General features: G+C 43.5%; 1 protein-coding gene across 2 annotated transcripts in view; it reads right to left on the minus strand.

Moving 5' to 3' along the window:
* The window catches only part of WDR7 (WD repeat domain 7), a 363,534-nt gene that overhangs the window by 247,191 nt on the left and 100,507 nt on the right, over nucleotides 1-15,836 (minus strand). For both annotated transcript variants that reach the window (XM_040421053.1, XM_040421054.1), the window contains 2 exons: nucleotides 1,983-2,752; nucleotides 214-305 (listed from right to left, as the gene is read on the minus strand). In XM_040421053.1, the coding sequence (XP_040276987.1) occupies nucleotides 214-305; nucleotides 1,983-2,752 (862 nt within the window). The remainder of the gene's footprint in view (nucleotides 1-213; nucleotides 306-1,982; nucleotides 2,753-15,836) is intronic.

Raw genomic sequence — 15,836 nt, forward strand, 5'->3', positions numbered from 1 at the left:
CTTTAACATTTTCTTCTTATTATTTTTTTTAATTATCATTAAAATAAAATGATTTAGAAAATCCCGCTCATCCAATTTTATCAATTCAATCCATAAGAAAAAAGTGAAAACCTCCCACGTGTCAGCCTGCCAGACTGGACAGAAGACCTGTCAATAACCTTCCCCCGGAGAATGCTTTCTTTTCTATAATCGATGCTGCTGTGCCTCTATTACCTTGTTTTATCTGTCCTTGCATTAGGTTGCTGCTGGAGCTTTGCGGGGAAGCCTTTCCCTTCATTGATTCGGGTGACCCGGATCTAGGAGGCCTTAAAGAAAGAAATAAAATACGTAATTATTAAATAGTGTGGAGTCTTCCTTAAAGGGCATTTGTCAGCAGATTTGTACCTATGACACTGGCTGACCTGTTACATGTGCGCTTGGCAGCTGAAGACATCTGTGTTGGTCCCATGTTCCTATGTGCCCGCATTGCTGAGAAAAATGAGGTTTTAATATATGCAAATGAGCCTCTAGGAGCACCGGGGGTGTTACCATTACACCTAGAGGCTCAGCTGTCTCTGCAATGGCAACGCCCCCGTTGCTCCTAGAGGCTCATTTGCATATATTATATTTTCTCAGCAATGCGGGCACATATGAACAAGGGACCAACACTGATTATGCTTATGCATTAAGTTCTTCACACTGCTGCGTTCCTCTGAAACCAGCGGCAGATGATCAGTGAGGGGATTTCTTTTTTATTCCATTCTTTAAAAAAAAAAATATATATATATATATATATATATATAATCTATATGGGCCATATGCTACAATGTATCAGTGCGTGTATAACATTTTGGCCCAGAGTTCAGACTGTTTAGATGCACTGCGTTTTCCGGGGTCTATCGGGGGTACAGGTTGGGAGGATTTCCCGAGATCTACTTGCAACGGATGTCGCTATATAAAGAGGCATATGTCTCCTATAGGTTCTCACTGTAAAATAAAATGCCTGCTGTGCTACGCCATCCAACAGAATAAAGGCATGCTGATATATAGGGGGCCTGACAGAGCCCGAACGGACACTCCAAGTGACCGGGGGCCTATGAATACATTTTGACATATGCTGGCGTATACGGCAAGCAGGAAAGACGTACCTGAAGATGTAAGAACTATTAAAGTCTGTAAGTTTACAGCTAAAGGAAGTGAACGATGCTGCAATTCACTGACTGCAAAAGAGATCTTGAAAACAGTGAAGAATAGAAATGCAATGGCTCACATTTACTACTGTGGCGGAACCGGCTGCAAACTTCAGCATTTTTAGCGCATCTTATTTTACATATATTTATGGAGCAAAATGCCAAAACCAACAATCAACTGGCTCGTCAGGAAAGGGGTGTGGCATAATGGGGTATTCCAAGAGTTTATACGTTATTTTCTATCCTCAGGATATAAAATCACTATCTGATCGGCCGGGGTCAGACACTCCTCACCCTCGCTGATCTGCTGGATCTCCACAGCTCCGTCCACCGTGTCGAGGATGGACCTGGTTACTACGGTGAATGGAAGTAGCGTTGCAGCCTCCAGCTCCGACCACTACACAGTGGACAGAACTGTGGAGTTCCGCTTTCTGCTCATCTGCGGAGTTATGGGGTGTTGGATCAGATCGTGAAGGCCTTGACTTGTAAAATCCTGGAATACAACTTTAAAAAAAGAGCAGTTTTCCACCAAAATTTGGGCACCGAATTTTGTCGCAACATAAGCCAACCAATATCTGGTACAAAGATATCCAAAAAAAGTGTCTAGTCGTGAATCGAAATTTATGGGATAACTCTGGTGCATCTTTAGACTGTCACTATCTACGTTTTAGATGGGATTAGTAAATATGCCCCAGTGTAGGTTGCAAAAAACTTATTTTTTTAATATCCCCAAAAAAAAAAACTTTAAGACAAAAAAAGAACCTGAAGAAAATGTAAGACGTGATGTCACTAGGATAATATTCCCGTGTGTACCTTTGGGGAGCCTTCTTCATGTGGTCTCCAATGAAGGTCGCATTGGTCATGCTCATTAACGTGTTTGCCAGAGATATAAGTGACAAGAGATGTTGAGTGGTGACAGCACGTGACACGCCATAATTGCCCTTTCCAAGTCCTTCGCGAATTGACATCTTCCTCTCTAAGCCTACGCTCTCGCTGGTCACTTTATTAACACACTGAATAAACCCTGGAAGCATCAATGACATGTGGCCACCTCTGGAGAGCAGGCCAAAAGACACCGGACAATGCGGCTTAAGCATCCCAAGGCGGTCCAGGCACACTTCGTCTAGTCCCGCATTCAAGCCCCAGGCGTGAAGACAGGACATGAAGAGCTTGGCCGTGTCCATGGTCAGGTTGTACTCTAGTAGCGTTAATGGTTTAGATTTGCTAGAGCGGTACTCTGGGTCGCTCTCGTCGCGCTTTTGTCTCATCGCTTCTTCGTCTTCGTCATCGTCGTCGAGAAGATGCTCTTTTATGTTCTCTTTGATGGTTTCCTTGACCTGTTGGAAGAGTACGGCTGCTCGTTTACCAGCCAGAAAAGAGCCTCCTTTGTCAGAACTGCCAGATGCTTTCTGCAAACTCTCCGGGGAGATAAGTGCGGTATTTGGCCTGGAGGCTTCTTCAGTGAGGAGCTGTATAATTATTGCCTCCACATCAAAGAAGAGCAGGTGTATGTCCGAGTCCATTATATTCGTCTTTACTGCTTGGACCATTAAGGAGTTATGAGAATATTTAGGCAAATTCCCCTGCAAAAAACAAAAACACAAAAAGTCACAATAAAACCTGACAGTATATTATTTGTAGGACTTTAAAGTAATACACTGAACCAATTGGAAAAACACTGGGAATGTTGCTCAAGAACTTATCTATCCCCAAGAGGCACCCACCGATCACAACAGGTAACACAAAAACACTGGAGAACAGCAGAGGTCAAGCATGCCCAATACTGCTCCATTCAAACTCTATGGGGCTGGTGAAGATAGCCAAGCGCTGTACTTGGCAGTTGTATAGGCTCTGAGGGGGGCAGCAGTGCTTATGCGCAATCATTGCGCCTTCTAAACAGGTTCTCGCAACCACTGGAGGTCCCTGAAGCCTAACCACCACCGATCAGACAATCCTGTGGATAGGTGAATAGTTGCCTTTCTGGGACAACCCTTTCAAATAATCAGACTCCAAAGTAAAAGAAGACTCGTACTGCAAAGCAGTTGGTTTTGCATCTACCATGGTGTAGTATGGAGCGGCAGACTTGTTTCACCGCTAAAAGGCTCAGGATCAGCGTGTGAAGACCAGATTAAACAGCTCCTCATATCCCAGCATCCTAGACCCCATGATATGGAAGGCATGGGATACTGGAACTAAAGGAGTAGAATATTGATGATCTATCCTCAGGTCATCAATATCAGATTGGTAGAGGTCCTACTCCGAGCATCCTCAAAGATCAGCTGTTTGAAGAGGCTGCAGTGCTCCAGTGAGTGTTGCGTCCTCTTCACAGCACATAGTGGCTATGGTTGGGATTACTGCTCATTCCCAATTCACTTGAATGGGACTGAGCTGCACACAGGCCATGCGGCCGATGAATGTGATGTCACTGGACTAGGAAGAGACTGGAGACCTCTTCAAACAGCTGATCGGGGGTGCTAGTAATCAGATATTAATTTCCTATCCTGAGGCTTAGCCAAATACCCCGCTGGTCTATACTTCCTGGTGCCTCTCAAAAAGCACGAAATGCCTGCTCAGGTGAGGTGGGTCACCACTGTGGCCAGAGACAGGTTAGGAAGTTGTTACCTGCGTGCCTAGAAACACCAAAACGATAGACCAGTTGGGAAACTGGCAAGTGCTGGAACGGCACTTGTGGGCGATCAATGAAGTATTACTCGTTTTATTGTTTTAACCCATTCTGTCCCTTCATCTTCAGGTTAAACCATCAACATCATCCTGGTTCGATCTCCAGCATGAATCCATACACTTTGTAGTGGCTGTGAGCGGGACTGCAGAGAGTTGTAGTTCAGTACTAAAGTGGATGGGATTGAGCTGCAGTACCAACACCAGCCACTGCAAAATGTATGGCGCTATGCTTGGTAAGCAATCAGCTGATTAGTGGGGATGTTGGACCTCTACCAATTTGATACTGATGGTCTATCAGTGTGATGGCTAACCTCCAGGAATCCACCACTGTGGAGGCTAACCTCCGGCACTCCAGCTGTGGTAAAACTACAACTCCCAAGAAGCACATTTGCTTGGCTGTTCTCAGAACTCCACAGAAATGAATAGGGCATGCTGGGAGTCGTAGTTTCACCACATCTGGAGTGCAGGAGGTTAGCCATCACTGGTCTATTGTAAGGATATAAAAATCCCAGAAGATCAAAAATCAGTACATTAAAGCAAATAGAAATGACTTGTTTGCAAAATAGAACATAAAATTACAACATCAACAAGTCTGAAGTTATGTTTCAGCAGTGCAAATAACACAGATAGACCAATAGATAGATATGAGATAGATAGATAGATATGAGATAGATAGATATGAGATAGATAGATAGATAGATAGATAGATAGATATGAGATAGATAGATAGATAGATAGATATGAGATAGATAGATAGATATGAGATAGATAGATAGATAGATAATAGATAGATAGATATGAGATAGATAGATAGATAGATAGATAGATAGATATGAGATAGATAGATAGATAGAAGATAGACAAAAAGAAAGCTAGATATGAGAGAGAGATAGATAATAGATAGATATTTAGATAAACATAGTGAAACTTTAGAAAATTAGCCATATAAATAAAAAATAATCTATATATGTTTATATACATTAAAAAAACGACCAACGTAAAAATAGAAAAAAATAAAATTTTTAACACTAGAAGCGATAATAAATGTGTTGAATATAATAAGACTTTTTAAAATAAACAACGAGAAATAAAAAACATGCAGAGTAAAATGCAAAGTTAAAAATAAAATATAGTAAAGTATAAACTATATAACTATTCTAAAAGCAAAAAAAAGAAGAAGAAGAAAACGAACTATCAAAGTGAGCAGGTCTGCGGTTCAGTCATACAAAGAGCACGGCCGTTACAGCTCAAGCAGAAAAATCAGCTTAGTATGGACACGAAGACTGTTGTAAGAAAGGCAGCAAAGCTAATGCTAGAATGGTAGGTTAGTGATGACCCCGCTGCCCTTTCTAAGCTGCGCTACAGGACAGAAAGCAGCAGCTGGGCGCGAGGCGGAGGTAAACAAAGGGTCCTGCCAACCTTGGGGTTTTCAGTAATTGTAAAAAGACAAATCAGTGGATGGACTTGTTCCACAAAGACTGCAGCACGGTAAAAATGCTTTATCGACGTAAAGAGAGAAAATAATGTTCTGCCGCAGCGCCACAGAGGTTAGAACAGCCGTGCACCCTGTTTGATTAATATTGTATACTAAAAGTTGCCTGACAGGGATGCAAAGATGCATTTATGATTTACAGTAAGATGGTGTTTAAGGAGCAGACAGCGGCTGGAGAGCTGCATTTAAAATTGGCTCTTTAGTAAATCTTCAGAGGTCCTCATGAGACCTGATGTTTGGAAGGCCCCAACCTCCCTGGATCTTCTCCTGTGAAGACCGATCCACGGTCTACATCTAGAAGCTACGCACATACTATTATCATCTCGTTTTATGAGCGGATGCAATACACCCTGAATACGGTATAGTGACACAGAACAGGTTACTAATAAAATAAACCATTGTAAAAAAGTCACAGAAACACAAAAAGGATTTGGTACCCGGCATAAAAATAAGTCGGTAATGTACCATAGTCAGGAGGTACTGACCCGAGGGTTCAGATACTCTGCAAAACTTACAGGAATGCTCTAATTTAGTGCACAGAAGAAGAATGAAGAACATATATGGACATCATTCGGAAACATGGGGCTATTAAAAATAAAAACCTTATTACTGAGAAAAATAGGAAAAACTATAGTGGATGATACATACAACAAAATAACATGTATTCCATATACAGTACAGACCAAAAGTTTGGACACACCTTCTCATTCAAAGAGTTTTCTTTATTTTCATGACTATGAAGGCATCAAAACTATGAATTAACACATGTGGAATTATATACATAACAAACAAGTGTGAAACAACTGAAAATATGTCATATTCTAGGTTCTTCAAAGTAGCCAGCTTTTGCTTTGATTACTGCTTTGCACACTCTTGGCATTCTCTTGATGAGCTTCAAGAGGTAGTCCCCTGAAATGGTCTTCCAACAGTCTTGAAGGAGTTCCCAGAGATGCTTAGCACTTGTTGGCCCTTTTGCTTTCACTCTGCGGTCCAGCTCACCCCAAACCATCTCGATTGGGTTCAGGTCCGGTGACTGTGGAGGCCATGTCATCTGGCGCAGCACCCCATCACTCTCCTTCATGGTCAAATAGCCCTTACTTTCAAAGTTTTCTCAATTTTTCGGCTGACTGACTGACCTTCATTTCTTAAAGTAATGATGGCCACTAGTTTTTCTTTACTTAGCTGCTTTTTTCTTGCCATAATACAAATTCTAACAGTCTATTCAGTAGGACTATCAGCTGTGTATCCACCTGACTTCTCCTCAACGCAACTGATGGTCCCAACCCCATTTATATGGAAGAAATCCCACTTATTAAACCTGACAGGGCACACCTGTGAAGTGAAAACCATTTCAGGGGACTACCTCTTGAAGCTCATCAAGAGAATGCCAAGAGTGTGCAAAGCAGTAATCAAAGCAAAAGGTGGCTACTTTGAAGAACCTAGAATATGACATATTTTAAGTTGTTTCACACTTGTTTGTTATGTATATAATTCCACATGTGTTAATTCATAGTTTTGATGCCTTCAGTGTGAATCTACAATTTTCATAGTCATGAAAATAAAGAAAACTCTTTGAATGAGAAGGTGTGTCCAAACTTTTGGTCTGTACTGTAGATAGAAAGATAGATAGACATAATAGAGAGATAATGAGAGAAATATAAATGAGAGAGAGAGAGAGATAGATAGATAGATAGATGAATGTAACATAGTAACATAGTACATAAGGCCGAAAAAAGACATTTGTCCATCCAGTTCGGCCTGTTATCCTGCAAGTTGATCCAGAGGAAGGCAAAAAACCCTGTGAGGTAGAAGCCAATTTTCTCCACTTTAGGGGAATAAAAAATTCCTTCCCGACTCCAATCAGGCAATCAGAATAACTCCCTGGATCAACGACCCCTCTCTAGTAGCTATAGCCTGTAATATTATTACACTCCAGAAATACATCCAGGCCCCTCTTGAATTCCTTTATTGTACTCCCCATCACCACCTCCTCAGGCAGAGAGTTCCATAGTCTCACTGCTCTAACCGTAAAGAATCCTCTTCTAGGTTTGTGTACAAACCTTCTTTCCTCCAGACGCAGAGGATGTCCCCTCGTCACAGTCACAGTCCTGGGGATAAATAGCTGATGGGATAGATCTCTGTACTGACCCCTGATATATTTATACATATTAATTAGATCTCCCCTCAGTCGTCTTTTTTCTAAAGTGAATAACCCTAATTTTGATAATCTTTCAGGGTACTATAGTTGCCCCATTCCAGTTATTACTTTAGTTGCCCTCCTCTGAACCCTCTCCAGCTCTGCTATGTCTGCCTTGTTCACAGGAGCCCAGAACTGTACACAGTCCTCCATGTGTGGTCTGACTAGCGATTTGTAAAGTGGTAGGACTATGTTCATATCACGGGAATCTATGCCCCTTCTGATGCAACCCATAGATAGATGAATGGATGGATAGATAGATATGAGATAGGGGTGGGCGATATGGCCTAAAATCTATATTGCGATATAATTTTAAGCATGTGCGATATGCGATATATATTGCGATATATTGTTTTCTATATTTGGGGGGGCGTGTTTAAACTTTTTTTTACTTTTTATTTAATAACTATTAGTCTCCTTAAGGGCTAGAACGTAGAACCCTTGTCATATTCACCCTAACAGAGCTCTATTAGGGTGAATAGGACTTTACACTCTCCCTGCTGCCCTGTGCTTTGTGCACACAGCAGCAGGGAGCTGATCCCCCTCCCCTAAATGGTGCCATCCACAGATCCCCCCCCTCCCCTAAACGGTGCCATCCACAGATCCCCCCCCCTCCCCTAAACGGTGCCATCCACAGATCCCCCCCCTCCCCTAAACAGTGCCATCCACAGATCCCCCCCTCCCCTAAACGGTGCCATCCACAGATCCCCCCCCTCCCCTAAACGGTGCCATCCACAGATCCCCCCCCTCCCCTAAACAGTGCCATCCACAGATCCCCCCCCTCCCCTAAACGGTGCCATCCACAGACACCCCCCCTCCCCTAAACGGTGCCATCCACAGACACCCCCCCTCCCCTAAACGGTGCCATCCACAGACACCCCCCCTCCCCTAAACGGTGCCATCCACAGATCCCCCCCACCCCTAAAAGGTGCCATCCACAGATCCCCCCCCCCCTCCCCTAAACGGTGCCATCCACAGATCCCCCCCCTCCCCTAAACGGTGCCATCCACAGATCCCCCCCCTCCCCTAAACGGTGCCATCCACAGATCCCCCCCCCTCCCCTAAACGGTGCCATCCACAGATCCCCCCTCCCCTAAACGGTGCCATCCACAGACACCCCCCCTGCCCTAAACGGTGCCATCCACAGATCCCCCCCTCCCCTAAACGGTGCCATCCACAGATCCCCCCCCCTCCCCTAAACAGTGCCATCCACAGATCCCCCCCCCTCCCCTAAAAGGTGCCATCCACAGATCCCCCCCTCCCCTAAACGGTGCCATCCACAGATCCCCCCTCCCCTAAACGGTGCCATCCACAGATCCCCCCCCTCCCCTAAACGGTGCCATCCACAGATCCCCCCCCCTCCCCTAAACGGTGCCATCCACAGATCCCACAAATCAAATTGGCTTCTCAGGAGATATATATGTTAAAGGCATCTCATTCAGTAGTACTGCCTATATATGCCTTTAACATATATATCTCCTGAGAAGCCAATTTGATTCTAAAGAGTTAATTTAATTCATCCTGTAATCTAAACTCTGTGTCATCTGTCCCTTCTCTTATCTCTCGGCTCCTTATCACTGCTGCAACAAGAGCCGACAGCCTCAGTGTGACCTGTTCTACAGTCTGACTCCCGGCTCTTTTAACTCAATGAATCGAATGAGTCACTGACTGAGTCGCATCTTTAGATTCTTGTGACTCATTCGATTCATTTAGACTCCCTGACCCTGCACTACTCAGAGGACTCGCGTCAGAGCTGCTGCTGTGCTGTGCTGGCCTCGCCCCCTCAGCTCTGGTCGGTGATTGGTTGGTGGGCGGGGAGGGGTGGGGCTGGCAGAAGCAGCTTCCACTCTAAGATCATATTACTGACTCCTCCCAGTCCCTCCCCTCAGGCTCCTGCTGCCAGCGTGAGGTGAGGTGAGCTGAGCGTCTCTGTCTGCATTGTCTGTGTGCTGTGACTGAGAGCCGATTCAAACAGATCGGATCATTCAAGTGAATCGACTCCTCCGGTTCACTGAACTGAATCGATTCAAATGAACGATTCGTTCATGAACCGGACATCACTAGTTACCGGAGCTAAGACCTAGTAAGGTATACAGTAAAGAGATCACCAATTAATAAAGTTAAAGTTACTGATTAGTTTTTAAATGTTCTACTGTCAGCGGCGTGGCCCTGTATGTTCTAACCCCCAGGCAAGCGTCCCTGTCACCATGGGAACGCCTGGGGGTTAGAATATACCATCGGATTTGAGTTTTCACGCGCTCACTGAGATCGTGAAAACTCAATGATTTACTGTCAGTCCCTCCCCTCCTCCTCTTTTGTCATTGGTGGTCAGAGGCAGCCGCGCATAGTGGGGAGGGACTCTCTCCTTCTCCACTGTGCCGGCTCAGGATCATATCGCAGTCCGGCGATATAGGCGATATGCTCAAAATCCATATCGTGGCACAAATTTATATCGCATATCGCCTATATCGTCTATATCGCCCACCCCTAATATGAGATAGATAAACTCGATTTTTAAAATTTTTCTACTACTTTCTAATATATATATATAAAAAAAAAAATTGTTTGATTACTTCCCCCCTCTAAAAAAAATTATCGTATGTGCACTTAATGAACTGATACCAGTAGTCTCAGAATGCTGAAAAAGATCAATCAATTTTTGTTTTATTATACGATTTCTATTTATTTTATTTTAATTAAAGCATCATCTAAACCAGCGGTCTCCAACCGCCGGGCCGCGGCCCAGGACCGGGCCCTGGAAGATTGTTTGCCGGGCCGCGGCAATACAGACAAGCGGAGACGCCAGACACATGCGCGTCCGACGCGCACATCACGCACAGCGCGAGGCCGTACAGCGGGAAAGAAGGAGAGCGTACCTTCCTTCCAACTGTGATGCCGGCCAGCCACTGCCACCACTGAAAATGCTTGAAAAGGGCTAGTGAGGCAGGGATTGGTTAGGTCTCACTGCCCCACCAATGGAAATAAACATGACGGCCCGAGGGGGGAGGGGGGTTGTCGGCATTCAGTTTCAGCTAGTATCTGAGGGAGTGAGCGGGAGAATGACCTGCAGTTCCTCTTCCATGTCACCTTGAAAATATCAGCAGTGCAGCAGTTTCAGTAGTGTTTCCGGTTCCATGCCGTTTTTTCTGTTCCGTTTTTCCGTACGGCATATACAGTATACAGTAATTACATAGAAAAAATTGGGCTGGGCATAACATTTTCAATAGATGGTTCCGCAAAAACGGAACAGATACAGAAGACATACGGAATACATTCCGTATGCGTTCCGTTTTTTTGCCATCCATCCCCAAAGGTTCTCAATTGGATTTAGATCAGGGGAACACGCAGGATGGGCCAAAAGAGTGATGTTATTCTCCTGGAAGAAGTCCCTTGTCCTGCCGGCATTGTGTACTGTAGGGTTGTCCTGTTGAAAAACCCAGTCGTTACCACACAGACGAGGGCCCTCAGTCATGAGGAATGCTCTCTGCAACATCTGGACATAGCCAGCGGCCATTTGACGCCCCTGCACTTCCTGAAGCTCCATTGTTCCACTGAAGGGAAAAGCCCCCCAGACCATTATGGCGCCCCCTCCGCTATGGCGCATCTCAGAGACTAGATCATCAGTTTAAACAAACTGCAGAACCCCTTTAAAACAGACAACCCACTGATGTGAATGGACACCGCGTAATGCTTCATTTCCCCTGTGGTGGCGCTGCAGGGAAATCAAACACTGCCAGGTTTCCTCAGAGATGGTCAAATTCATGTCTTAGGACCCATCTAATAAATAGGGACTGTCCAAAACAGAGACCTCGAAATTAAATTTTAATATCAAGGTCAGCAATCACTTCTACAATGAGTAAATCAATTCATTTTTTGACCCAAACTAATATCAAAACTATCATAATTTAAATCCCCCCGTCGCACATTACTAAAAACATGGGACACCCGACTAGTACTTTACTACTACAGTAAGGCTTCATTCAGACAGACGTATGTTGCTTTCCGCATCTGATCAGCAATTTTTCGGATTAGATGCAGACCATTCACTTTCATGGGGCCCTTTTCTCCCGTTCCATGACTTCGCAAAACAAATAAAACATGTGGCCCCATTGAAACGCGTTTTTTTTGGCGGACATGCTGAACTGTCCGTAAAAAAACAAAACGGATCCGCATTTTTGCGCACAGCATAGGGCCGTCTGAATGAGCCCTAATAAGTATAAAGTGACAGTAAAGAAACTTTAGACATTAAGGCAGGAGTCCGCTGCTGTGAAAGTACAACTCCAGGCATGCCCACTTGCTCAGGTGTATTTGGAAATCTTACAGAAGTGTTTGGAGCTTTCTGAGAGTTGTAGTTTCACGACACCATGGAGTACTGGAGGTGGCTGACCCCTGGATTAAGATGAAAAACAAGGTAACAAATAATTTACATAAAATGTATATAATATGAACTAAATATAAATGAATAATAAAGATGAATAAATAATATAAATGAATAATAAATATAAATCAATAATATAAATGAATTATAATTAAAAATATATATAAATAATACAACTGCTACTAATAAAAATGAATATTATTCTTGATATCTACTGTTTAAAAAGAGCGTAAAATACAAATATAAACTAAAAAAAAATAATAATAAATAAATAAAAAATGATGAATTATTCAAGAGATGAATTATTAAGGTAATGCTCTTTCTAGGAACACTCTTTATCCAGATTAAGCAAAACTGATTAAATTTCTTTATTTTAGATTAATAATAAAAATCATACTCATCTTGAAGATTAAAAAAAAAACAAAAAAAAAAACACCAGATTAGGATCAGAAGATTTAAAGACTTGAAATTCAGAATGAAAAGAAAAGTAACAGTGAATGAAAATCAAATACGGAGGGAAGGAAACAAGAGACCCCTGATAATCATCCGCCAAAAAATAACAATAACCGTCCACCGTTGGGCAGCACAGGGAGGTACATTACTGTTGCCCTCAGTAAGGGGGGGGGGGTAGGGGTAGAAAAAAAAAAAAAAAAAAAGTAAAAAAAACAAACCTAAGTAATCTTAATGCTTAAGACTGATTAGAGCGCTTCTGCTCATAATGGTAAGGCTTAAGAGATTAAGCAATGATTTATTAAATATGTAGCACCCTGTTAAACTTCTAGTACGCAATTACAATGAAGGAACATGACAATGGCCGCGTCAATCACAGCACAATCCCTGCCTAATCTTACGGCAAATCCTTCATGCTCCGGAGCTCACTCGCACATATGACAAGGTCGTCCCTCGCTATATACCTTCAGTCATTACTGCAGAGTGATGTATTTAAAGGCACACTAGCAAAGGTTTAAAAGGGTTGTCTGGGCTATAGAAACTTAAGAATAGCTTCAGAAATACTACATTCTCACCTTATAGATCACCTGCCACTCCCGTTCCAGCACTTCCCAGTGCAGGCGGAGCTACTCAGCCTATCACTGGCCACAGTAGTGACCCGCCTTAGCCAGCGATTGGCTGAACAGTCATTTCCTGTGTGTCAAGAGGCATCAGAAAGCAGAAACCAGCAGGAGACTGGGAAGCATCAGAATGGAAGCCGCAGGGGATCTATAAGAAGAGTAGGACTTTATATTTTTTTTCTACTTAGAGTTAGGCCTCATGCACACGACAGTATTTTTTCAGTTTCCGTTTTTGTTTCCGTGTGTCTCCCTTGATTTTTGAAGGATCACCAGACATGAAAAGTGAAAAAAAAAAATCTAAGTCAAGTTTTCCTTGCAAATTATAGGAAAAAAACGGACACAGATCACGGACGCGGATGACAATCTTGTGTGCATCCGTGTTTTTTCACGGACCCATTGACTTGAATGGGTCCGCGAACCGTTGTCCGTGAAAAAAATAGGACAGGTCCTATTTTTTGGACAGACTGGAAACACGGATCACGGACGCGGATGACAAACGGTGCATTATCCGAGTTTTCAACGGACCCATTGAAAGTCAATGGGTCCGCAGAAAATCACGGAAAACGGAACAACGGACACGGAACACAACAACGGTCGTGTGCATGAGGCCTTAGAGTTTAGAGTTTTCAACCCAGCACCTATATCTGAATACTTTTGTAATTACATGTAATTAAAAATTTAGCACAGCCACTGAGTTATTCAATAAAATGTATCTGTACAGTGCCACCTGCTGTTTGTTCTTTTTCTTATTTCTTTGACCTGCTCACTGAGAAGGCCGCACATGCTCAGTTTCATCCTTCAACTACCTCCTGAGTTGTGATCGGGAGAGCATGAACACGCCTCCTGAGCTGTGATCGGGAGAGCTGAGACACACCTCCTGAGCTGCAGCAGAAAGGACACTCCCCTTGAGCTGTCAGCTTGATATAACTCTAGCAGAGCAGTGAATGAGGAGATCTCTGGATCCATGTGAGGTACAGGGCTGGTTCTAGCTTTGTTAGAAAGAGACTGTCATGTGCTATATGACGTCTGATTTTCATTTTTTACATTAGTCATGTGATAATCCCCTTTTACTTTTATCAGCCGATAATCCCTTTAAGCAGGAGTATCATGGGGTCCCATAACAAAACAAAGGAAGGGCTCCCCTTCTTATAAGATTTCTGCCGAATTTACAGTTTTATTATTACGTGCAGGATTTTTTTAATTAAAAAAAAAAGTTGTTATTCTACCGCATCCTCATTATTACCCTTTGTTGGAATAAGTGGAGAAGGTGCTTCATAAATATGGCTCTTACTCTGAACATCATATTTCTCAATGGATTTACACCAGACAACTGGCACATAGGAGGAAGAGGATTTAGAGCTAAATGAGGGAGATTTTTTAATGTATCATAAAACTTTCTGCCTGCAGCCACCACCAGGGGGAGCTCAGTGAATAGAAATGTTTACAGTTACAACTAAACGTAATAAAATAGGCAAAAATCTCTATGCGCTGAGCGCCAACTAGTGGTAGCTTCAGGAAAATGAAGTGGATTTATGTAAGGGCTCATGCACACGACCGTATGTATTTTGCGATCTGCAAAAAATACGGATGACATCCGTGTGCATTTCGTGTTTTGCGGAACGGAACAGCTGGCCCCTAATAGAACAGTACTATCCTTGTCCGTAATGCGAACAATAATTGGACATGTTCTATTTTTTTTGCGGAAGGAAAATACGGAAACTGAGTAACTTCCGTTTTTTTGCGGACCCATAGAAATGAATGGGTCTGCATAAGGCCTGCAAAAAAATAAAATAAAAACAGACATGGAAAGAAAATACATTCGTGTGCATGAGCCCTAAGGAAGCAAGAGAAGGATTTCAGTGCAGGACCTCCTTCTCATCCCAGCCCCTTAGCAGTCATCTCCATTGGTTCCTTCCTCTTCTATTCTTTCTGCACATCTACACTAATCATCCCTATAAAGACAGCCAGAGATGTAATAGAACCCCCAGTGTGAGAAGGTTATGACACTGATCATGACTGGGAGGCTTCGTGGAAACCTCCACAGAGAAAATGAATCTCATGACTAGAATTACAGCAGATGCTATAAGATGATGCTCAGATAATAGTCTCGACATTTTTAAGGCTAGTTTCACACTAGCGGCAAGGACCTCCGGCAGGCTGCTCCGGTGGGTGAAAAGCCTGTCTGATCCGTGCTGCCGCTAGTGCACGTGTGCACCCGGACTACCGCTCCGGCCCCATTGACTACAACATGTCGTAGTTTTATTCCGTCCGCCTCTTGGCATGTTTGCCAGGCTTCCACTGGAACTCCGGTCCGCCCCCATTGTAGTCAATGGGGCAGGAGTGGTAGTCCAGGGGCACACGTGCACTAGCGGCAGCACGGATCAGACAGACTGTTCACCCACCGGAACAGCCTGCCGGAGTTCCTTGCCGCTAGTGTGAAAGTACCCTAAGAGTTAGTCCAGGATAAGAAAAAAACAGTTCTGCCTCTTCTCCAGAAACAGCACCACCGCTGTCTGTGGACTTGCCTGGTATTGCAACCGAGCGGCATTTACGTAAATAGATTATTTGAGCTGTCAAAAAACAATAGTGACAACCACTATTACACCAGGCACGGTAGATCTGTGTGGGAACAGAATTGGGGCGTTACCCTTAGCAGCCAATCTGATCAGTATGTCAACTTTTAAAAACTGCTGTGTACAAAAATCTGAAATTTGGTTGCTAAAAGCAATAACTCCGTTCTTGTCTGCACATAAATTAATAAAGCCGAATTGGCTGAAGAAGGCTGGTGCTAGAAGAAAGTACAGCGTTCGAAGAACACAGCTGTCCTCTTCTAGATACAGCGCCACGC

The sequence above is a fragment of the Bufo bufo genome, chromosome 2 (genome assembly GCF_905171765.1).
Source record: "Bufo bufo chromosome 2, aBufBuf1.1, whole genome shotgun sequence".
In the NCBI taxonomy this organism is placed as follows: Eukaryota; Metazoa; Chordata; class Amphibia; order Anura; family Bufonidae; genus Bufo; species Bufo bufo.